This window comes from Scatophagus argus, chromosome 16 (genome assembly GCF_020382885.2).
Source record: "Scatophagus argus isolate fScaArg1 chromosome 16, fScaArg1.pri, whole genome shotgun sequence".
Taxonomy (NCBI): domain Eukaryota; kingdom Metazoa; phylum Chordata; class Actinopteri; family Scatophagidae; genus Scatophagus; species Scatophagus argus.
In genome coordinates, this window is record NC_058508.1 from 15,087,133 (window position 1) to 15,111,654 (window position 24,522).

The 24,522-nt window shown below is 41.0% G+C and overlaps 3 protein-coding genes across 9 annotated transcripts in view; 1 reads left to right on the top strand and 2 right to left on the bottom strand.

Moving 5' to 3' along the window:
- LOC124072898 (potassium channel subfamily T member 2) overlaps nt 1-6,575 on the bottom strand; it is a 38,557-nt gene extending 31,982 nt beyond the window's left edge. The window contains exons 1-2 of the mRNA XM_046414669.1: nt 6,472-6,575; nt 4,759-4,951 (exon numbers count right to left, since the gene is read on the bottom strand). Of these exons, the coding sequence (XP_046270625.1) occupies nt 4,759-4,847 (89 nt within the window). The 5' untranslated portion in view covers nt 4,848-4,951; nt 6,472-6,575. The remainder of the gene's footprint in view (nt 1-4,758; nt 4,952-6,471) is intronic.
- A 3-nt stretch (nt 6,576-6,578) lies between these two features.
- Nucleotides 6,579-11,270, bottom strand: qtrt1 (queuine tRNA-ribosyltransferase 1). 2 transcript variants are annotated; one of them, XM_046414677.1, is made up of 10 exons: nt 11,135-11,270; nt 10,696-11,008; nt 10,498-10,566; nt 10,231-10,369; nt 9,924-10,118; nt 9,264-9,402; nt 9,081-9,156; nt 8,840-8,949; nt 8,369-8,453; nt 6,579-7,282 (listed from the first exon to the last, which is right to left on the bottom strand). In XM_046414677.1, the coding sequence occupies exons 2-10, from the start codon at nt 10,978-10,980 to the stop codon at nt 7,130-7,132; spliced, it is 1,251 nt and encodes a 416-aa protein (XP_046270633.1). In that variant the 5' UTR covers nt 10,981-11,008; nt 11,135-11,270; the 3' UTR covers nt 6,579-7,129. The 2 variants fall into 2 exon arrangements, with proteins under 2 accessions (XP_046270633.1, XP_046270635.1); XM_046414679.1 differs by lacking the exon at nt 11,135-11,270 and having other exon boundaries at nt 10,696-11,116.
- dnm2a (dynamin 2a) overlaps nt 11,203-24,522 on the top strand; it is a 30,257-nt gene continuing 16,937 nt past the window's right edge. For 4 of the 6 annotated variants that reach the window (XM_046414671.1, XM_046414670.1, XM_046414672.1 and 1 more), the window contains exons 1-11: nt 11,204-11,665; nt 18,073-18,146; nt 18,373-18,522; nt 19,587-19,790; nt 20,138-20,236; nt 20,320-20,480; nt 20,571-20,713; nt 21,177-21,312; nt 21,442-21,509; nt 22,194-22,332; nt 24,230-24,316. In XM_046414671.1, the coding sequence (XP_046270627.1) occupies nt 11,505-11,665; nt 18,073-18,146; nt 18,373-18,522; nt 19,587-19,790; nt 20,138-20,236; nt 20,320-20,480; nt 20,571-20,713; nt 21,177-21,312; nt 21,442-21,509; nt 22,194-22,332; nt 24,230-24,316 (1,422 nt within the window). In that variant the 5' untranslated portion in view covers nt 11,204-11,504. Of the gene's footprint in view, nt 11,666-18,072; nt 18,147-18,372; nt 18,523-19,586; nt 19,791-20,137; nt 20,237-20,319; nt 20,481-20,570; nt 20,714-21,176; nt 21,313-21,441; nt 21,510-22,193; nt 22,333-23,004; nt 23,144-24,229; nt 24,317-24,522 lie in introns of all 6 variants that reach the window. The other 2 variants (XM_046414673.1, XM_046414675.1) reach the window with 2 other exon arrangements.

The window sequence follows — 24,522 nt, forward strand, 5'->3', positions numbered from 1 at the left end:
AATAGGAGGGAAACACGAGAGGATGATCATCTCTATTGCCTGTCCCTGGGGATACTTAGATTCGAAAGTCCTGTGGTGTATTAAGTTAACACACTTTGGGAATAGGAGAATTGTGATCAGTGGACAACTATGATTGTGATCCCCCACAATGGTGAGGCACAGCAGGTCCCCACCCCCACTCTGATGCCATGGAGCCCAGAAGTGCTCAGACACATGTTAGTCAGCCCCATGGCTGTGTTAGTATCCACAGCAGGAAGGCTCTTAAGTGCTGACAGTGCTTGTATAATCGAAAGGCTGGTTAGGGAATTCAATATCTAGCTTATTAATGCCCAGTGGTGGCAAAAAATCTCTAAAAATAAAAGAACTGTAAGTCTAGATGACCACCACTGTGTTCTCTCTGTAACCCTCGGCTATTGCTCATCAGTGATAACACTGAAAAAAGACATAAATTTGTCATATATCCAATCTATAAATTTTATATATGACCTACACCTAACCACAGGGGTTGAGTACAAAGATAAAAGAAATAAAATTTAATAAACTCTGACGATAATACCAAACTGAGGTTTCTCTCACTTTGCCTTCGGGTAATGTCTTCTTTGTGCTGTACACAACCTTCTCACAGAAAGAAAGCGATGGCTCATCTTCACCGGAAAGCGTCTGCACAGTATTTGTTGTAGCAGGCTCATGCTCAGACTGCATATGAAGCCTTTACCCTCCCACCATGCCCTCTCTTTTGTTCTCACACAGGCCTATCTTTTATGTTCAGTCTTACTGGCAACCTTTCCTCTTTGGCAATATTAATTAGGATGTTGTTTTTATAACCTTTTTGTAATTAACAGAAGGAGACATTCGTCAGGCCTGATGCTTTGGTTTTATTGGCCTACCTCACTCTGGGCCCCCAAGCTTCCCATCGACTATACAGGGCCTTCCAATTAATTTCCATTAGCAAGAGGGCGCTTTAAGTTAGCTTCACTCTAGTTGTTCACTGCGAGAATCCCGTGGCTGTGAGGACATGCACACACGCCATGAAAAAAATTATGAGGTCTGCATGCTCCCTCATCGTCTCTCTCATTCAGCCTCAAATCTGATAAAGTTACCTTTCCACAAGGCGACTCTTCTCATCATACCCACCATTTTTCTACTGCTAATAACCTCCCTTTATGCCAGCTCTGACTCTCCAGTCACGATGTATCATACATCCATGATTCTACAATTCTTCACAGAGATGGCCATCAGCTTTCCAAACTGTGTAATAAATAATATGGCTGAAAGGCTCACTAAAGAACTCTGCCGTCCACCTCACAGAGAAGTCAAAGCATAAAACTACTAGGAATATTGACTATATTGATGGATCATGCTCTACGTTGGCCTTACTAGATTAAGGGTTGACTGGAAGAATTAAGGTGGACGCAAAGGGAGCAGGAGCGTGGGGAGAAGGGAGGGTAGAAAAGAGGGGAGACTGAGACATGGAGATGTGAGAAATGTGGAAGCGATAGTAATTAAGAGATTGTCTTAGGGACAAAAGGCTGCCATTTGTATGATAATCCTGGACTCTAAGGAAAGCTCCTGCTGAGGAACAAAGGAGACTGCTGAATTTCATTTCACTTCTGACAAATTAAACATACAAGCAGAGCTGTGCTGGGAGTCTTGCATGTTTACAAACTGTATGAACATCCTATCAAATCTGAGAGGATGTTACATTGATTTGCAATGCTGAAACACTGTAATTGCTGTACATTAACTCAGAATTCTTTCTTATGTGAATTCTCACAATGTCAAAAAAACCTTTTGACATTGGGGAAGCGCAGAGGATGGGAAGGTTTCTTTATAGAGTTAATGAAGCTGTGACAAAGTCAAAGACCACTGCTGATAACAAGAACCACCAAAAAGAATTCATCCATTTCAGGATGATTTCGTCTCGACATATTTTCATTTTAGGCAAACCGGGACAGCTCATCTGACTAGTAAAATCCTTGTCATTAGCTTGCAAAAGATGTGTATTTAATTGTTCAGTCATCTGGCATTTTCGCAAAACAGAAGCCTGTGACTCACTACCAGAAATTACGAAGGATGTCAGTGTAATCACAGCAGCATCATTAAAATGTTCTTATTTCTTTGTTCTTGCCACATTTCTGTCGCAGACAACTGATCAATTATTGGCACAAACTTGATTAGAGTTATTAGTTATGGGAACTACACAGATCGTTTCTAACCAAGCGTTCAGTAGCAGACCATTATTCAAATTCTGTCTGGGAGAGAAGGCTTGTTTCAGTCTGTACAGAGAAAACTGAGCCAAATTTAATTTGTTTGTTCCAATTTGACAAAAATTAGATACAGCAAGTGTTGGGTTGTCAAAGACAAAGTCCAATATGCTTGCAGTTTTATGACTTATTATAAGACAAAAAGCAGCTCAAATTAAAGTCTAAAATATTTATGAATGTACTCTTGAGGGCCCAGGCAACCCTTGACAATTATACAAGTATTCCATAGGGTTACAGGAGAGCTCTTGAAAGGGGAAAAACACAGCATGATGGCGCTTCAGTCAGTGCTAAGATATAGAGGAGGGGTGTATGGAGAGGGTGTGATTGCTAAAAGAGGGTGACGTATGGACACACACACACACACACATACACAAAGGGATGCAAAATGAGAGAAAGACAGGGAGAACGTCCACAGAAGGTCCAACAGAAGAGGGATTATAGGGCTCAGTAATATTGGATTTCCCAGAACAGAGTGCGACCATATGTGTCAAGGAGATAAGTTACGCGTACGAATGTTGACATTTCGATTCATGAGCGTATTTTTGTGCAGAGATGCAGTCATATTGTATGAAGCCACCAGTGCACTCTGTGCTTCTTTGGCGATGTTACTTAAAGGTTACTTATTCAGAGATTAATGGACCGTGGCAGACAAACTTTATGTGTTTCTGCCTTAATTAAGCTTTTTGTCACTGTCAATCACAGCTTTTGCTTTCCTTCTAATCAGTCCATTTTATGGTGACTAATACTCCCTGTGTGGTGAGATCAACATTTTGACCTCCTTTCAATCGCTCACTCTTTCTCAAAAGTGTCTAGACATTTGTAGGCGAAAGCACACATGCATACGGATGCGCAGACACACAGATATTGAGCTTTAGAGTGTGCCAAACACAGAAACACACACACACACAGAGTTACACATCAGAGACACAAATGACTAAATTTCTACTTTGCATGGTATAAACGCTCATGATTAAGATCTTCCTGCTGAGGGAAACAGGCAGCATGTGTGCACTGGACATTACAGCACTGGACTAATATTAAATACACATCCCACACAAGCTTAATTTGAACCTCAGTACCTTCTAGTCCTTAAAGTGATAGACATCAAATACACTGCACACCATGTGTTTAGAAGGTATTACAGCACATTTGTGGCACGAACACACAATCAATCAAAACCACACTGTCACTATTCACCAGTTTTGTTTCTGATGCATTCACCTGCTGAAATTATCCATGTTGCTGTCAACCATTTTTGTCTTTCCTCACCTCTCTTTGAGGATGAAGTGCCTGGACTATAAAAATATTTTTGACTCTTCCAAGAAAGAGCCAGTAACCCCAGTTATTGAACCTCTGTAATCAGGTGACTGAGGTCACACTGCACTGTGGTTTGGACACATTAGTCCTTGTACCGTACAATAGCCGACCAACTACAGAAGGCCAACAAGAGCATAGCCAGGGTGAGCAGGCCTGTTAAGGCTTTAGCTGTGCAAAATATGGATTCAGATACATCGTATAATTGTATGATTCATCACAAAAAAACAGACCATGCTGGTTGCTTTCTATTGGTGGTTTCAATAATATAACAGGTATTATTGACAAGCTTCTATGGTAACATGCAGCAGGGTCTCTGTAATGAAGCCTGCCAATGCCTGGGCTTGGATCGATCTCTTCCATGCTTTCAATAGCAAGATTTCCCAATTATCTGATTTGAAACAGCTACTCAAGTCCACAAATGTTTTGGTCCTTTTTTCCACACGGCAACAAGAGACACCATGCGTGAAATAGAGGTTAAGGTTTTCCATTAGACTGCATAATGAAATAGTCAAATTAAGCATCATATAGCACGTCAAATCTACTGCTCTGCAAATGGAGTATAAGCAAAGGTTAATTGCCGGTTACTGAGAGCACCCACTTGAAATTGCCTGTCCAGGTGGCAGGTGGTTCCCTGTAAATCTCAGGAATCATGGCATGAAGAAAGGGGTAACACAAAGTGGAAAACATACTGTCGGTTAACCTTAATTGTTCCTTCTTCATTTCCTTCCTGGTTGATGCAACCAAAGGAATTTTATGACGTTCTAAAAATATCAGTGTAAGATGCGCTACTTGCATTGCCATGAAAAGAAATGAAATACTCCTGAACGAATACTTATTTTTCTCATTCTCTTTTGTGTATTCTGGTCTTAGTATGGTTTAATTAATATATTAATTTTGCGGGATAATAATGTATTACCACTACTAGCAGCTCTGCCCTCTGCGCACACAAGGCAACGAGTAAACCTGTTGCAGCATCCATAACAACAGAGCTGCACAACCTGGAGTAAAATAGTCCAGCATATCCACATACCTGAATCAATTCAATAACAACGAGAAAATGCAAACCCAAAACAAATTTGCACTTTTTGGACAAGGTGGTATGATGCTTTCATGGTGCACAGATGCGCAACGGATTCAGTGCGCCGTGCGTAAACGATAGAAGTAGCTGCATCCTTACCTGTCGTCGGTCTGCCAGTCTCCGAGCAACAGGTCTCGGAACCGGTACCGAGGGGGCAGCGGGAGCACTTCCTTCTCCAGTTCGACCATGGTCCTCCTCCTCCTCAGAGTCCAGAGACAGATATCACCGTAAACCGCACCTCCACACCGAAGAGGTGGACCCCACAGAACCAACTCCGTTCCCCTTCCTTCTGCTATTCAAAACGGGGATTAATAACGAACACATTGATACACCTCATGGCATCGTCTTCGACTTGTCTCCTAAATAGAAAAAAAATAAAGTAAATCAACTTGTTTCGGTTTTGGCACCCGCTATAATGTAGCTCTACTTTTCTTCCAGCCGTGGCAACAGGTCGCGGATGATCATCCGTCGGTGCGTAAGGGAGGCTCCACTTTTCCTGTGACAGCTGGAGAGCAACTGGTTGTGTCTCTCAACACCAGCATCCTCCCTGCCTGAGCTACGCATGGACGCACTGGCTGCAAATGGGTAACCAACCTTTAACGTGGGCTTCTGTTGCGACGACTTTTCATTTCAGGAGTAACAACAAAACAACAGTTACAAAAAACAATCCACAATATCGTACAATAAACTGACTCCATGTACATCACGCTGCATTACGAGCCTAAATACCATCCTCTCTAAACCCGAATAATGATAAAACTGTCACACATATGCACGTGATCCCCATACTCATCTTCTGTGGGGACCTGCGCGCATCTCAGTCGTGAGTCTAAACAGCGCTTACGTATTTTTGTTATTTCTGCATGGAGAGCCATTTTTCCTTAAGCTAAATAAGCTTCTGTTAAATACTATGTGGTTGTAAATCTTTTCAGTCAGTTTAAGCAAGCAAACATGTCGCGTTTGGAACTGTCTTGCTGAAATATACATGAGAACACATCCAGTTTAGTGCATCCTTGTCAAAGGAGCTGTTGTATAATCAAAATACACAGTCGAAGCCTCAGATACACGAGGGGGAAAAAAATCCATCTCAAGAAAAATAACTGTAATCCTGTGAAAACAATATAATCATCACATTCGAACCTAGAAGTTCTTCTGCCTGTACGCTATTATAATATAAAAATGCTCACTGTGGACTCACTATAATTATAATTCACCCTATGAATATTTCAGTCAGCTCTTGTCGTATCTAATTAAGAAACACTCGTAATTACGAGTGTAGGCACTTGTAAACTACTCTTATTATGCACCAAACCCACCATTTGTGTTGGGCTACACTACTGTGCAAGATATTTGTTCACCTGCCACTCACTACATGTCACAGGTTTCATCTTGTAGAGCCTGTGGTTATAACAGAAGCTGTAATGAAATTCAAATGCGGTGCTCAAGAGAACTGTTGACTCAAAGCCACAGACAACAGGTGTTATTCAAATTAACTTCCAGTGATTAATATTAATCACACAGGAGCCTTGATTAACCAGCACCATTGTGAGCTCCAGATAAAACCTTCCATCAAGGGGGTCAAAAAGGTTTACTGCCTAACGAATTGATGGGAAAATGAAGAATAACGAGTGACAACGATTTGATACCATGTAGATGAATGCTGGCTTTAGTTGGTGAAAAATTAAGACAGAAATATTTTTCCTACATTTCAGTTCATAGACCTGATCTTTCTGTAATCATGTTAATATTATTATCATTGTTTTGTTTTGTTTTTTTTTTTTTTTACTAAGAGACTGCTAAACTGTTGTTTACCTGATTAGGAACTTGTACAGCACATCATTCAGTTTTACGGTAAGGCGAAGCTCTAGTTTCGTCTGTTGTGCCCTCTGGTGGTTATCATGACACAAGCACACAATCTGTGGGCAGCCACATAAATTTATACGTTTTAAACAGTTAGCCGACAACTTAGTCTGTCAGAGTGAGGGTTAAAACATCAGAATACATATAAAGTTATTAATACTTTGCCTTTGGTAAAAATGAAATATGCTCAGACAGAAAAATCACAAAAAGAGGATGACAGGAAGGCAAAACATTTCATTTCAGGTGGGTGGGCCTAGCTCTGTAGCCATGGTAACGGCTAAAAAGTGTCTGAGCATATCAGAGGAGACACTTCATGTGTTTCAAATCTCATTTAAACACCATTCAGTCTCACATTAACATAATGTGTACTATGAGGACAATTTGCTGAGGCTGAGTAAAGCAGATTGTCACAAAAGACAATCAGGTTTTGTCCCTTCAGATCAAAAGCTAATTTTCTCATCACCAAAAAAACTGGCAATGCATATACAAATACAAACAAAGACTACAAAACAGTCATCCATAAAAAATGCAATTTAAAAGATATAAAATCCTTCAGTTACTGTTTGACATTTATATGCCTGTTTAAAATACAACAGTTGCCTTTAAGGTTTTATTCCAGTGTAACGTTGACGGAGGCTAGAGCATCCACAGCCCAGCTGGGGTACTGGTCAGGAGAGGGAAACATTCGCTTCATGAACGTCCGTATAAACTCAGGGAATCGACCTTCCACAATGCTCTGTCTCACAGACCGCATCAGGGTGAGCTGCAAAGAAAAATGGTCGATGAATCAAAGAAAGATTATGTGAGTTGTATGAGTCAGGCACAAGTCAGCATACTTCAGAGGAGAGACTTTGTGACATTTCACTCTGGATCAAAGTGGTAGAGTGATGACATACTGACAAACCAACATGGCCGCTACGGCCACTCTGCTAGTGTGGTTTCATTTGGAAAACGGGGGGAAAAATTAACTAAGAAATTAATATGTTGTGTAACCAGACATTATCTAACATCAACACTATGATTTGGGACACATCTGTCACAAGAGGAGATTGTTCACTGTTTTGATAATGCCAGAGCAGCAAAGCAAGTTTGTGCCACTTTCAGGTACAGAGTGTACTGAAGGAACAAATGATGAAGACTGAAGCAAAGGACACTGTCTGAATCATGTCACATACATGTGCAAAGTTCAGTATCTTTTCTGTCAGAGCAATTAGACTGAAATTAAATATGTGACTTAAGTTGATATTTCTTGGTGGCATCACTGCAGATACAGGAAACAAATGAACTGATTAAACACACGAATATATCTGAAAGACGCATGCAGTCAGATGTATATTTGTATATATGATGTATATATATATATATATATGTGTTATTTGAAGCAAATAAGGAAATATGTGCACAAAAATAATGTATTAATTACTTAATATTTTGTAAAATCATTTTAATTATATTCAGCTTCAGTTTTTTAGAAATCAAAATGGGTTGCAGTGTGCCTTATATTAATAAAGACACGTCATGCAGGTCACATCAACTGTACATGATTTGCTCTGATGTTGAATTCCATGCTCACACATGTTTATTTGACAGAAACAGTACTTTAAGCAGCATTTTTAGACACATTCATTCTCTCACTTTTTTTAATCTACTGGAATATCACAGTAATGATGGTGGAAGGTAAAGTGAGTGCAGCAAAGAAACTTTAAAACTTGCTATTTTGGTCCAATTATTTTTGGAGGAAAGAGAACTCATTTTCTTCAAGGTTAAGTTTCTTTTTTTTTTTTTTAGCTGTAAATTTTTTTTTGGAGATAATTTTCTTTTTTTTTTATAGCTTGAATTTTTAACTGACCTGGTAGGCAATGTTATGGATGGTGATGTGATGCATGGCGGCAGTGTCACTCTTGAACAGAGCATGGAGGTAAGCCCGACTATGTCTGAAACAGAAAACAGGGATCGTAGTAAGAAGAAATCAAGAAGAAATCATTTAAGATTCGTACTTGCAAGTCTATTCTGGTGTTTCATAAATCATAAAATCAATCATAAAAATACATAAAACATGCATTAAAAACAAATGCTGACAAAAATCAAAGACTGAGCAAGTCTTGTTTCACCAACACATCCATTCTTTTACAGCGAAATCAGGTAACTGACTGCAGGACAAGTAAGTCTAAATGAGGTCTTTGTGGGCACTAAACAGTGTTATAAACTTCAATATTTGTCCTTCCTGATGAAGCAAATCCTTTGAAAAAATGAAGAGCAAAACAACAAGGTTCCTCATGTGAGAAAACCTCAAGGCTTGCACGATAATCTCTTGACTTACCTCTTGCATGTTGGACACTGGCAGTCTGGGTCTATGGGCTGGAAGTCCTTGGCATACTGCTTATGTTTTACCTGGAGAGAACCCCAAGGCACCAAGGCAGAGCCAAATCTCTGAGAAGGAAGGATGCATGAGTGTCAGGAACACAGAAATCACTTCTTGAATTGATATCATGGAATTATAACTACTAAATGGCCATTTAAGAGTGATTATCAGATTGCGATGTAAAGAGAGCTGAGCTTACTGCAGTACGGGTGGGGAACACACAATCAAACATATCACATCCCAGAGCTACGCACACCACCAAATCCACAGCATACCTGCAGCACGAGGATAATACAAGCTTTTAATGTCAATTTCTAAAACCACAAAGCCTGTTTAACACCACAGTCCTCATTAGATATTTTCAGCATACAAGCAAACGTACCCCACACCCATGAGATATCGAGGCTTTTCTCTTGGCAGGTGATCAGTGCTCAGTGTGACCATCCGCCAGAAGTCATCTTTCTCCTCTCCTCCACTCAGTCCGCCGATGGCAAAACCGGGAACATCACGTTGAGTCATTTCTACAGGAAGGCAATAAATATCTAAAGAACAAGTCTGAGCCCTTATCATCGGTGCCTCACAGTCAAACAGGCTACTTTGCAACTAGACATGATATCAAAATGTGTAGGTGCATGTCTGCTTTTCTTGCCAACATGTAGATTGCTGCCAGTGCCATTGCACAATATTTATGCTCTTTAAATTTTAAAATAATTATCTAATATTACTATATTGCTTTTCACAACTGTAAACAGGATTGTTAATATCGAAGCTGCTTGACACCTGTTTGGTTCACATATGCTTCTACAATGAATTGGTATGGAAATAATTATTTACATTCATGGATACATGGTGTGAAGAAAAATGACATGTTAACTATCTATTTAATACTGGCACTCTGCAATTTATTTTTAAGTTATTGGATTCTCAAGATATTTAAACATGTTCTTAGGTTCTGTTTGGCTATGATCAATCATCCAGCGTGTTTTTCAGCTATACACTTTTAGGTAAGTGATTAAATGTGTCACAGAGCAGGAATATTTACCATCCAGACAGGCTTTGCGCAGCTCTGCGTTCAACCCTCCCTGGATGATGGCAAAAAGGTTCTGTTTGTCTGCATTTTTATTGGCTGCTATGCAGCGGTCCAGCCAGCGAATGGATCTGTGCATCGCCTCCTCCACCCGTGGGCCTGTCACTGTACTGCTGACCACATCATCTAGTTGCATCATGATGTCTGACCCTGGAAGAAGACAAAGAAAAAACAACATAGTCTTTAGCCACTGGGACATTGAGGGAAAAGTCCAAGTTTATTTGACTTAATACTGGTTTGCTTCTTAATACTCCTTCCAGACCCAGGCTGTTCTGTATGCTGATGGATTTCTCAGGACTTAGGAGAATCTCTTTCCCATCATAGGGGGACTTGAACTTTACCCCTTCCTCAGTGACCTCTGAGAGTTCAACGAGAGACACCATCTGAAAGCCCCCACTGTCCTATAAGCAGAGAAAAGTGAAACACAGATTTTCAGCAGAGGGATCACCCACCTACCTTTACTTCTATACATATATATCACCCCCCTGCATGCAATGCTTTCATGATCATTTAGAAAAGCTACACTCACAGTTAAAAGATTTCTCTTCCAGTTCATGAACCCATGTAAACCATTGGCCTTCTCGATCAAATCGGGGCCCTGTAGCAGTAGAGTTGAAATAGAAAAAAACATTAACAAAGGAATACTTGTCTTGAATTCGTTCAATGCCTACTAAACTCACATGAATCATAAGAAATACCGAACTGCTATTATTGAAGTATTGCCTACCGGTCTCATGCCCAGGTGGTATGTGTTTCCAAGACAAATCTGGCACCCAAGACCCTCCAGCTGATCCACAGTGATTCCCTTCAGAGTGCCCTGTGTACCGACAGGCATGAACACCGGGGTCATGACGGCGGAGTGTGGCAGTATTAGATCACAAGCTCTTGCTTTTGTCACCGGGCATTCAGCAATGATTCTCAGCGTAAGGGGAGAAGCTGCAGACAGAGCTTTCTTAAGGGACATGTTTTTTGAAGGACTTGTATCAGCTCCACAGTCTACGATAGCGGCCATGTTGCATCAAACATGTGACATGAAGTGGCTGAAAATGACAAACGCGCTGACCAATCAGAAACCATGTATTGTTTAACACGAAGAACACGCCTTTTAGATAACCAATCAGAATGTTAAAATGACGAAAGGGCAGCAAAATTAGCCAATAATATACCTGGTTACAGGAACAAGAGGCGGAACTATGCGCGCCGGTTTCGCTCAGACGTCGTCTACCCTGACCGGATGGTGTTTGTGTAGAGGAAGTTTTGTTTTGCGAGTTTTCCGTCCGTCTCGGCTGACTGATTGTCCAGATAATACGCTTAAAACAACACGAAATGATAATATTGTGAATTGCATTACCAGTAATCGCCCAAGTGTTCAAGGGGAGAATAAAAGACTAAGCTGTTTGAAGCGGCGGAATTCAGCACTTCAGAGTAACTCGAGAGCACCTTGCTGCTAAGCTAACGTTACCTAGATAGTTAGCGCGGCTAGCGTTAGCCTCCAGTTTACGTTACTTTGAAGGGGCTCTCCGAGCTAACGAAGCCATGGGGAACCGGGGCATGGAAGACCTGATTCCCCTGATCAACAAGCTCCAAGACGCTTTCAGCTCCATTGGACAGAGTTGCAATTTAGATCTTCCTCAGATCGCTGTCGTCGGCGGACAGAGCGCTGGAAAAAGCTCAGTTTTGGAAAATTTTGTTGGCAGGTGAGTTATTATGGTTAACTAAGTTAACCATTTAGATTACTTCATAGTTTACATGGTGTCTTACATGGTCTGAAATGTTCAAACTTTGTTTTTTCTTGTACAGCAGGTACGATACGTTAGTTACTCTACCAGTTCGTGACGTCAATATTGAGTCACTTGTCGTAAAACCTCCCTTGATAGTGTGAAGTGACTGCAGGTTCAGTACCTTGACATACACAGATACTCTCGTTACGTGGTGAACAGTGGGTTTAAAAATGTTTTAAGATGTTGCTCTCAGAGCTAAATGTAGTGTTTATTACGTTTTACAAGATACGCTTCAAATTATGATGGGTACAAAAGTAAGCTAACATATGCTGTACACTTCGGCGGTTCAACTCAAGTTGTTCTTTGGTGTATTTCACATACTAAGCGCAATATTTATGCATTCTAAAATTGTCAATAAATGTATTGTTAGTTCTATTTTTACACTCAAAATGACAAGATTTTTATAAAAAACAATGACGTTCACAGAATTTCGTGTCTCTAAAGTACACATTCCAGTATTTAATTTTCAGCAAATAGCAGTGTCTCAGTTTTGAATGGGAACTTTTTCTTGTGTTTATATTACCATGCCACACCCAGAATGTTCTACGGGATTTGCATTTACCTTTGACTGTGTTCTTTTGAACCCAGAGCAGTCTTTTGTTAAAATTCTGACAACATAACTTCCCATACTACCTTCCTCTTTTGTTGCTGTCTCTGGCAAACTTTAGAAATTAAGGAAATAGGCTTGACTCTTTCTGTGGTGTGAAGGTCAAGCTGTGGTGCTCTTCAACAGGCTGGTCCTGTTGTCCTCTCCCACATCAGCAGTGAGTGAGATTGCCCTGCAGATAAAGAAACAAAACAAGCTTGCGCTAAAGCAGCATGTTTAGCAGGTTTTCACCCCATTGAGAGACACTCAGTGTGCATGTAACTCAACCCACACAGGGATCACACAATCACACACATACACACAATGAGCCAAAGAAGAGGAAGTACACTGCCTAATTATTAAGATGGCATGCAGACAGCTCTTTGGTGATAAACACTGGCGAGAGCATGTCATAATTGCTCTAAGGGCAAGAACACATGCACAGATTAGACCACCACTCAGTGCACATTAGTTCAGTTGAGTGGCACTTTCTACTGTGAGAGCACTTGACGTGTATCAGCTGTAATTAACAGGAAACATTTCATGATGACCTCAATTTTTCTGTGTATGGAGGACTTTCACTTTTTCCCTGTTGATAGGACTAATATACAACAATGTGCTGAAAAGTTACACAAGCACTTTGCAGGTATGCTATGACATACACACTTGTACATGATCATCCATTTAATAACTTTGAGTGGTGCACTTAAGTGTTCACTGTCTTTTTATGCGAAAAATAAAATGTACAACAGCCTGTTGCTGCTGTGCAGGTGAACTTGATGGTCAACAAGGTGAAACACTAGAATTAAAACTCATAGCTCGAAGGTCAAGTCATATTTCAGCTTTGAAGGACCTGGGAGGTGCTGGATATCACTATGGCAACAAGCATGCTCAAGTTGAGGTGACTCATTGTTGAAATAAGGGCTTGTCTGAGTTCAGGAACAGCCAGTAAGTAAAACCAATTCCATGTTTTACAATCACCTGTTACAATATATTATGAGTGTTAGTATTGTGGGAGAGAGGGGAGAATTGATTTGTATATTCTCTGTGGTGACACCAGACTTGAACCCTGAGCAATGAGGTAGTGTTACTGTCTGTTGTTGTTGCTCATTTTCTGCATTATATTTCCTGGCCCTAATGGAGTATGAGAAGATAGGCCTAGCCCATATTTGCTGAGTAGTTACTATCTCTCTTTTGTCACTGTCCTGATTTTAAGTCAGGCATGTATCGTTTTTCAATGTACTTTAGATGAAACCATGCCCCTTTCCATATGACAAAATCCTTGACCGCTGCGTTCCCATTGAGATGGCAGTTCCATGAAATATGACAGCTACATTAGCTTTGAAAGGCACTGAATTGCAGGGCCTTGAATTTGATGAATTTACTGTTTATCAGACTACCAAAGAGACAAGCATTAGGTGGCTAGTGTGCTATTTCCTAACAGTGGGGTGCAGTCATTTCAGTGGACTTGACCATGAGCTTAAATGGGACTGATGATGGTGGACTGATCACATAAGCACTAAGACAAATCAAAGAGTGTTCTTTTTAAAGAAATGGTTAGCCTTCAGTGTCCACAACAGAATGCTCCATATGTTTTATTGTGCTTGGTTTGGTATTGCTATTGTGGTGCAGAAAAAGACTATCAAAAAAAGCCAGCAGCCAGACTATGTTACTGTGTATGGAGTGCATTTAGAGAGACAGAACTTTGAAGAAGGCAGACAGGATTTTAGGTGACAAAAAGTGCCCCCTTGCACCTTCATTTGTCCTATTGCCCTCTGGTCAACATTATTGGCTCCCACTGTTCACTAAAAATAGATCCAAGTATTCAGTTGTTCCACAAACCATTAAGTTTTTAAACAGGTAATGCACCAGCACTTCATCCACCATGCACTTTGACGACGACTTCTGGTCACAAAGGATGTTTATGGCTGGTCTGTTGCATTCTATTTTGTTTTTTACATTTAACTTTTATGCAATATGCGAAGCATGTGTGTACCAGAATGTAAAGTGGTGGCTTTGCTGTGATGAAATACATTGTGATTGCGCAGCAAACCAATTTCCCCACAGGGATAAATAAAGTGTCTATTTATCTATCTGTAAGGGTAACGCAGATGTCAAGGCTTTTATCCTATAGAACAAGGTGTGATTTCAACTAAAGCAAGTTAGAAGAATGACAGATGCACCCCATTATGTCAGGTGGGCTCGAGATTTCTTACTTTGCTGAGTTCACCCATCTTGTTGATGTGATTTTGGCCTCTGTCCCCTCCAAGTTAGTTGCTGGAGACCAGAACACACTGACTGGCTGGTCTGCATTAATGCTGGACAGAAATTATAAATCACTGTGGCTTAACAGCTTCATGTATTGTGAATGTTTATTTTATATTGGCTCTTGTGTCTGTATGTGTCATTGTTTAGCTTTGCCTCAATGTAACTTGAAGAAGGGCCATTTTGCTTATATATTGAACATACAGGAAATACATTATATCCATTAAAATGTGCTGTACATTATGTTAAAAAACATTTAGCATTTTCCTATGTGACCTAATCGATTGGAATTATGAGAGACACAGGTGTAACTAACAACAGTAAAAATTTCTACATTCCATTAAAGCAGTGTCCTTGGTATAGTGCATGCTGCTTCATTGGCATGGCATGCTGACAACAGAACCATCATCAGTTATATGTTACATGTGTGCTATTTCTATGAAAAGTCTGTCCAGTGTGGATAGCTCATGAAGTTAGAATTTGCAGACCATTCTCAAAAGTCAAAGTCAAAACAGCTGTGCAGAAATGTGATGTCAAAACAGTGTAAGGACTTGATTTTAGTAAACTAAATGCTGAAATATATTTGTTGTAAGTGTTTTCATTGTTGATATTATTGGCCCATTGATGGTTTAATGCATGCCTTAAATTAGATCATAATTAACTTAGAGATGATGATCAGACCCCTGTCTCCATATTTGGCTGTGTTTTGTTGAGATATGATTGAACCAGGCTGTACAGGCATCATATCTAACACCGCAGGCTGGCCTGGGTGGAGGTTGCTATCAGATCTGTGGCAAGTAGACTGCTTAGAAACCAGGACTTTCTAAAGTGCTGCCATAGTGTTGAACTGTACTAGATTGTAATTAAAAAACATGTATGTCCTTGATAAAGAATGAAATGTGTCGGCCTTGCTCTATGCCAACGTTACCAAAATATCACCAAGTTAGCATCATTAAAACCTGTTTGTTTAGTGTTAGCTTTAAGTGCATTGCTACCATCTGCATTTGTAGCAAACAGACAAGACATTTGTACAGATAGCCAAGTGACAGAGGGCGAAGGGATTTTACACTAAGCAGTTGGATTTTGTTCGTGCTTGAACAGGCTTTGCTGTTTATTGATGCATTTGCTACACACAGTGACAGACTGTGGTGTGGGAATCTGGGTAGCCATAATTATATGTTCATTGCCAAACCATAGACCTGTGTGATAAGTACCATCCCACATCAACACATTTTTGTGTACTACACCCTTCCATGAGAGCGCACAGTGACCTCAGAGTTTCACACACACCGGTTTCCATGTTTGAAAATGAGCTCCGTCGGGCCTCTGCAGACTTGAGGGAAAAGAAGAATCATCTGTAGGCTATAGCTCCTCAGAGTTGTTCTGCCAGTTTTTAAGAGGCAGAGGCTGGTGGGGCAGGCAGGCAGGGGGAGGGGAGTTGGCTCTCCCCTTTTCTTCCTGCCCTACTCTCTCTTTTCCTTTCTCTTATGATAGAGGGAGGGTGACTCACAGACCGATGCTCTTTGCTTTGCCATCCATAATGCATGACATGATACACAATCTGCTCAGCTTCGTCTATCATTTACAGGGCATGAATAATGTAATCCTGGCCTCTTGTGTCTTTTCAATATGCCAATGCTTTTTATCCAATTATGTCAATGAAACTCAAGTTATATCTTCTCCGAAAACCATTTTTAGTAAATGTATGAAATTTTGAACTTTTTGGCACTTACATTTTTTTGCTGGGAGTCTTGACTCTGCTGAAAACTGAGTGTGCCAGTTTTCACTGGAGAGATGCATCACTAAATCAGGAGTTTCAGCGACATCTTACTGCCGTTCACCACTACCGGTCTGTTTAGTTTATCAAGCATTTTAGCTTATGGTCACATTGTTGTTGTTTTTTTTTTTTTTTATTTGTAACTCCCTCCCTTTCTTTCTTCTGTTCCCTAGCTGAGGCTCTCTATACTGTCCAGTGTGTAGACAAATGCCTGCATGCTCCACATTATGTGCATGGCACAGCATCAGTGCTGAACCACAGACCTGTGAAATTTTGCTGATGTAAGGAACATCCAGAATGTTCCCCACTGTTTCACCACAGGACTACAGTTGAGGAAGAGCAGGCCAGACAGTATGTTGTAAGGGAGCTCCTCTCTTTTCTCCTGTTGCGTGGCTAACACATTGCTTCTAGTCTGAAGTCAGCAGGCAGGCTGAGCTCCGCCATATTCCTCCCAGGCCTATATGTCTAGCTGTAGGGGATGAAAAGGAGAATGTGGGTTAGTGACATGCTCAGCTCTGCAATGATTGTTCCAGGACTGAGGCGGGTGATTGCCACCAGATGTATGTATGCAGAGCAGCAGAGGAGCTCTCAGAACTGGGAGGGGGAGTGCAGAAGACTGGGTGGAGGAGTCATGTCTCAGGGTTGACTAAACTATTTTAACCATGTGGTTACAAATTCCTCAGGTACCTTGTCACTTTAAGAGGAACAAACAAGCCGACTGTGAGAAAGTTCTCATTGTCTCCTGCAGGCTGGTGTGTCAGTAATGCACTGTTGCACCAATAGGATTTACATTGTTTGTTTGCTGTCGTCTTGTGCTTCATGCAATTAAGTGGCATGATGAAGTTTGTAATTGAGAATGTGCAGATAGCACAATGCCAAGTTGCAGGCTTGAGGCTTGTGTGGCTGAGATGTTATCATGGGTGTTATTTCTTGTACTAACACAGCCTGGGCTCACATGTATGCAAACCATGCAGAAACCATGGACCCTGCCTCCTAATCAAACAGTTAGATTGTTCATTAAGTTCATCAATGGAAATGAAGCCTCATCTGTTAGTACAATATAAATTCTGTACTTTTCCAATGATTTTTATCAGTAAAGTCAATTTTTACAGACATGGGAAACTATCTCCCCAAAGTGGAAATCGGATCATCAAGACTCTGAAGGCGACATGTTTTGTCGTTAGTTCAGTTAGTCTCTTGATACTGAGTGTTTCTTCACTGAGCAGTCCAAATTTTAAAATGCTTAATTTGTGTGAAAAAGATTTGTGTACATGTTCAGGTAATTTTTATAGAGACTTCTTTCCTCTGTGAAATCGTTGACCAACATGAAAATGATTACATCTCTTCTGGGAAACGGCAAAACTGCACATCACAGCTAATGTGCATTTTCCCCACAACAGCAAGAATGGCTCTGCATGAATTTGTCTCTAATGATGACAGAAATTGACTTTGTCACATTTAATTAGTTGTGAGACAAGTTGGAGGCATGAAATTCCCATGCACATCAATTTACCAGAGGTGTCGCTGTCAGGAAATTGACATTGAGTATAATGAATATTCAAACTTTCTTTCTTTCTGTCTTTCTCTGTTTAATCCAACATGTCTTGTCCCTTTAATTCCTTTTGAACCCTTTTACTAACTACTGTTGTGATTTTTATCTTTCGTCCTCCTCCTCTGTCTGTCTTTCTCATTCAGGGACTTTCTTCCACGCGGATCAGGAATTGTTACCCGTAGACCTCTCATTTTGCAGCTGGTCAACAGTAAAGCAGGTGAGTCTACCTCTCCTGTGCACAGCCACATCCCGGCCCCCTTTCATCTCTACTATGTGTCTGGCCTCTCTGTCACAGTGCCTCAAGCTAAGCTCACTGTCTGCTGCCTTTGTCGCTTTAATTTAATATTCTTTTTTATCTCTCTCCCCTTGCGCTTTCTTTTTCTTTGTGCTTTTCTTCCCCCTCTGTCATCCACTCATGTACGTTACTTTTACCCTGTGTGTAGAATATGCTGAATTCCTGCACTGCAAAGGGAAGAAGTTTGTGGATTTCGAAGAGGTACGGGCAGAAATTGAGGCAGAGACCGACAGGATAACAGGCTCCAACAAAGGCATCTCTCCCATCCCAATTAACCTTAGGGTTTACTCCCCACATGGTAATGGACACAAGGAACACACACACACACACACACTGTAAACACTTTGTCTTATTTGGTTTATGTATGCATCTCACAGGACAAGATATACCTTGAAATGAAATACTATATACTACCAGACAATCTCCCATAGTGTTTAAACTGTGATATCTGTCATTTTAATGTCTCTGCTTGTATTAGGTTATAATAACAGTATTGTTTTGAATATATTGAATAATTTATCTGTTTGATTTTTAGAAAATGTTACATACCAGAATATACATACATGATTATAGTAATACCATCATAAAATATTTTATTGATATTGTGCACCCCCAATGTAAAGGGAATATGTTGAAGTTCTCTGTATTTACAAGTTTTTCTGTGCTACCAGTGTGAACCAATTTGATTTTTTGGTAAGACATTTAAAAGTTAAGTCACATTAATTTTAATGTGTTCTATGCTGTCACAAACTTTGTTTCATCTTCTTGTGGGACATGTGGCAGGAATTTGCTTTCAAAATTGACACTTTCATGTTCATTTCGTTCAGTAAATTTAACTTTTGTGAGTAATGAAGATCACTGGGTGTCATTTAATAACAAAAAAACACTTGCTCAAGTGTTATGAGATGAAAGCTTGCCCATTTACCACAGGGCCCTCATTAGTTTGATGGTGTAAATGTCTTTTGATGTTTTTGTGAAAAGGGAGAAAAATTAAGTTGACACGTGCATAAAAACACGGGACTATATTTATCTTTAGCTTGCCATATAGTAGAGCATATTAATAACACTATGAACACATCAACACATTGATGGTCCTTGCACTGAGCATGTTAGCATTATTAATGAATCAAGCAGTTATTTGTCTGACATCCATCACAACCTGGGCTTCCATTCAAATGTCAAAAAAGTTATACTTGATGCATGGATTTATTTAAAAAAGCACCACTGGTTATAGAAACACATTATATGAATGAATACATGATGACATGTTGGTAAGATCTGTTTAATCTTGTTTTGCTATACAACTACATTCAGCACTTAGGAGTCCTCAGTAATTTTATGACTTCTGTCCATGTGACTCAGTGCTAAACCTGACCCTGATCGACCTTCCGGGAATGACTAAGGTGGCTGTTGGAGACCAACCCCAAGACATTGAGCACCAGATTAGGGACATGTTGTTGCAGTTCATCACAAAGGAGAGCTGTCTGATCCTGGCCGTCACCCCTGCAAACACTGACCTGGCCAACTCAGACGCCCTGAAGATTGCAAAGGAGGTGGACCCTCAGGGTAAACTTTCTAGTAGCTCAGAAGTCAAAGTTTATTTATTTAACACTCTTTTTTTTGTTATGTTATCCCATTAAACATGAAAATAACATTAGACACAGAGTCTCATGATATCCATTACCCATCATTTAGTTTGCTACTGGTATGTGGCCAGTATTTCTCTCTCTGCTAAGTGTGTGTAGCTGTTTTGTAATCAGACCTGCTAGGAAAGGATCAGAGACACTCACATAATTGTTTTGTGTAACAGTCCTTTTCCTCTATTATTCCATAAGACATGTAGAAGGAAAAAAGATAGTTAAAGGTGATAAATCTGTTTGAATCTGTTGGCTACCAATAATAATTTTGTCCAGGTTTGCGTACCATTGGTGTTATAACAAAACTGGACCTGATGGATGAAGGGACAGATGCAAAGGACATCCTGGAAAATAAACTCTTGCCACTGCGTAGAGGTCAGGATTATTTACACAAATAAATATTCACACATTGGCTCTATATTTGACTCCAGAGTTACTATTTGAGTTGTTGTGTGCAGGCTACATTGGTGTGGTGAACCGCAGCCAGAAAGATATTGATGGAAAGAAGGACATTCGTGTCGCTCTGGCTGCCGAGAGGAAGTTCTTCCTCTCCCACCCTGCCTATAGACATATTGCAGAGCGTATGGGCACACCGCATCTACAAAAGACACTCAACCAGGTCTGCCATCAATTGTTTGTTTTTAAATTGTAAAACATAAAGTCTTCTCTGCTATTGCATGTATTCTCTACCACTTCTGTCTTTCTCTAGCAATTGACCAACCACATCAGGGACACCTTGCCTGGTTTACGCAGTAAGCTGCAGAGTCAGCTCCTCTCCTTGGAGAAGGAGGTGGAGGAATATAAGAACTTCCGGCCAGATGACCCAACACGCAAAACCAAGGCTTTGTTGCAGTGAGTGTGCCTTAATATTGCTGTTCACAACAATGCAGCACATTCGTAGTATTTACATTAGATAGCCTCTGTGTGGCGACACTCCTGGCAGCCATATTGAATGCCCACAGCACAGACCAAATGTGCCTGAGAGCAGATATTGGCAAATCTCAACAGTATAGAACGATGTTGGTCAAATGGTCATTTATCATGCACTAATCACTTTGCATAGCTTGCTGAGTAGTTAGTCTACTAATAATGCTACCTACCACTTAAAAGGCTGATTATTGAACTGAAGCATTCACTGTTTGAGTAAAGCGAAGGGCTGCTGACATACCTTGGACTTTAAGCTGTAGCATCACTGTACAGGTGAATTTGCATTCATGAACAGTAATTTCTGCAGTGAATCCCCAGGAAGATTCTTGCTACATGGAGATTAATTTCACTTGCTTTTGTCTTGTCTTTTGTGCTTGATCCTTATCAGGATGGTGCAACAGTTTGGTGTGGACTTTGAGAAGTGCATTGAAGGCTCTGGGGATCAGGTGGACACCAATGAACTGTCAGGTGGCGCCAAGATCAATCGCATCTTCCATGAACGCTTCCCCTTCGAACTGGTCAAGGTTCGAGTGATATGAGTTTGAGTTCGAGTGATATGTTGGATGCTGTTGATAGTGTGCTTTGGCTGTAGGATTCTTCACAGGGATTAATTGATTGAGCATCATTGGCTTCTTCTCTCCTTTGCCACCCAGATTGTGTTTGACGAGAAGGAGCTAAGACGGGAAATCAGTCACGCAATCAAGAATGTCCATGGTGTCAGGCAAGTGAAGCTGAGACGAAAAACCTACCTGATTTCCAAAGTAGCGACCCAAAGAGTTCAATAGATACTTTTGTGTTTTTACATGAGATATCAAAACTGTTATTATACTATAATTATAATTTTTTTTTATCATCAAGCCTTGCCTCCACAGACTAAAAGCACTAATTCAGAAGGGAGTATTTAGAAAGCTGTTTTCTTTTTCCTTCAGTTTTCTCTCACTGTTCTTCCAGTGGACTTATCTCCTTACTGCAACGCCAGCCAGCCCTTTTTTTTCTTTCTTTCTATTGAATTATTATGAGGTCTTGTGTTACAGGTATCTGTGCCCACTCCACTAATGTTGTAATGCGTTCTCCACCAAAACTCTCCTGTCTGTCACATCTCATTTGTGTTTGTGTGCTTCATTACATTTTCACCTGCTCTTCTTTGGAGCTTTATCTTTCCTCCCTCTGTTCCGACTGTCAGTATGTTAATTTTTCCTGTTTTTTTTGTCTTTCTCCTTGTCCATAACTTCACATCTTTTCGGTCACCTGCTCGTCTTTACGTGTACCTAATCATTCGTCTTTTTCCTTTTGGGTTTTTCCTCTGTTTTTTGTTGGGGTTTTTTTTGTTTTGTTTTTTTGGCCTACTTGTCTGTTAACTGTCCCATCTGTCTGTCGCTGTCTCTGTCTCTCTGTGAATCCTCAGAACGGGGCTGTTCACTCCAGACCTGGCGTTTGAGGTCATCGTGAAAAAGCAGATCGTTAAGCTGAAAACTCCCTGTCTCAAATGTATCGATCTGGTCATTCAGGAGCTCATCAACACAGTCAGGCAGTGCACCAACAAGGTACTGCAGGTGTCCAGCATCTCCCGACCCAGCCGAGACACAGGGCAGGGGCAACCTTGGGTGTGGCAGAGGGTACGCTGGCACAGAGCATGAGCCAAGAGCTTCCAGCAATATGTCGTTAAGTCTCTGCTGACCAGTTTAGTTTTTATATTTTAAAAAGGAAACACTGTGCAGTTTGTCCTCAGCCCAGCCCAACCCGGTTAGCCCTGTGTGCAGGCAGTGCTGTCGTGTTGTGGAGTGTTGTGACGGGTGACGTGTCGTCGTGGATACGAGATGTTTCGGGGACTCGGCCTGTCTGAGCATCTCTGGTCTCTCCTGGGCAAGCTGCAGGTTTCACAGCTCAGTACACATAGCCAGCAAAACTGAGGTCGTCGTAAGTTGTAATTTGGCCTGAAGCTGGAGGTGACATGTCTCTCTCCCTACCATATTGACCTAGTTTTAGAAGAACTGGCTTATCCCAGAAGAGGATGTGAAAAACCTGTGGCTTGTCCTTCTCCACTGGCTGATCTGTCTGTCAACAACTTTAAATGACTAACTGAACAAAGACTTTTTCTCTTTTTTTATGTCTACTCTTTCTCTTCCCTGTTCTTCCCTTTTCTGCCTGTCCCTCTCTCTCACTCTCTCTTTCTCTACTACCACAACAAAATGCAATCTGACCATGTGACCTCTCAGAACGGGGCTCTTCACCCCTGACCTGGCCTTTGAGGCGATTGTCAAAAAGCAGATCCTCAAACTCAAAGAGCCCAGCCTCAAATGTGTGGACCTTGTGGTGTCTGAGCTTACTGCGCTCGTCATGAAGTGTGCTGTTAAGGTAACCAAGGATACCCCTGCTTGGATGATGGCATGAAAAGAGAAGGGATTCCTTTTCTCTCTAAATGCTTACCTCTGTCATCCAAGTTAAATGGTCACCTCTAGTGAATTCTGCCCCACCCCCACCCTTTCCACTACCTCATTCGTGGCCAGTGCTTCAAATGTATGTATAGTCCCATCTTTACACCCTTGCCACTTTGGAAAGTCTCTACATCATTCAGAATGAGCATTGACTTGCAAATCACGTCAGATATTTTAAGCACAACTTTCACCAGTCAGCTCCCAAATGGTGTTTGACCTCAGCATCAGCTCATTTAAGCATTTTTTCCCACCTCCACATTGCTTCCTCCGTCTCTCCCTTCCTAAGACCCAGCCTGGTCTGTCAGTCTTTGCAGACCAGAACCTAGCTGACCCACATGGCAGACTGACATTCATGTGTCTGCTGAACCGGATGAAAATGGGAGTGTTATTAGGTGGGAGATGATAGTAATAGCCTGTGGGTGCAATGGCAGTTTGACTGGACTGTTACCATAGCAACAGTGCTCCATTGCCATCTTGTGGACAAAGGAAGGCACTGCACTCTGTGCCTTCAACAGGCACACAGTGCCATTCACAGCAATCCTTTCCCTGTGTCTCACTCCATTCTGTCACTTGCCCTTCTCATCCAGTCTTCACTAATATTAACAATTATCAGAACTCTACCGTCAGCTAGAGATGACAGTTTTGAATATATTGACATGTCTTCAAATGTGGACACTGCTCTGCTCAAGCTTTACTGGTCCATTATAAGCAGTCACAAACAGCATTACAGCACTGAAACATTATTCATGAAGTCATCCCCAGCTGACGAGCTGACGTATTTAAAGTCTGTGTGTGTGTTGGTTTGTTGTTATTTGGATATGCGTGACACTGGAAGTCACTTGATTATGTCTTTCCCTTTTCTTTGTTCTGCACTTATTCTCACTTCTCTTTCTTGTTTTTCTCTGATAATTATTGGTAAGTCTTACTAAACTCAGCCTCAAATGTAAGTATTTGTGTGTGTATGCCTTCGTTCAGTGCTGCAGTTGTGTGTTGTTTTGTCTTGCAGCTCAGTTCCTACCCCAGACTTAGAGAGGAGACTGAGAGGATCGTCACCACCTACGTCAGAGAAAGAGAAGGGAAGACTAAGGACCAGGTGAGCTTTTAGGTTGTTAATTAAACAGACCAGTCGATCTCGAGCACAACAAGTGAGCTCAGGACAGCCTTTGATGTTTATCTATTTTCATATTCTGAGAAAATACAGGAAGAGCTACAGCCTACAATTCATATGTAGCCTTTCTTTAATATTGTGTTGAGATGCTGGTGGGATGAAGTGATATCTTCCAAGTTACACCACAAGGT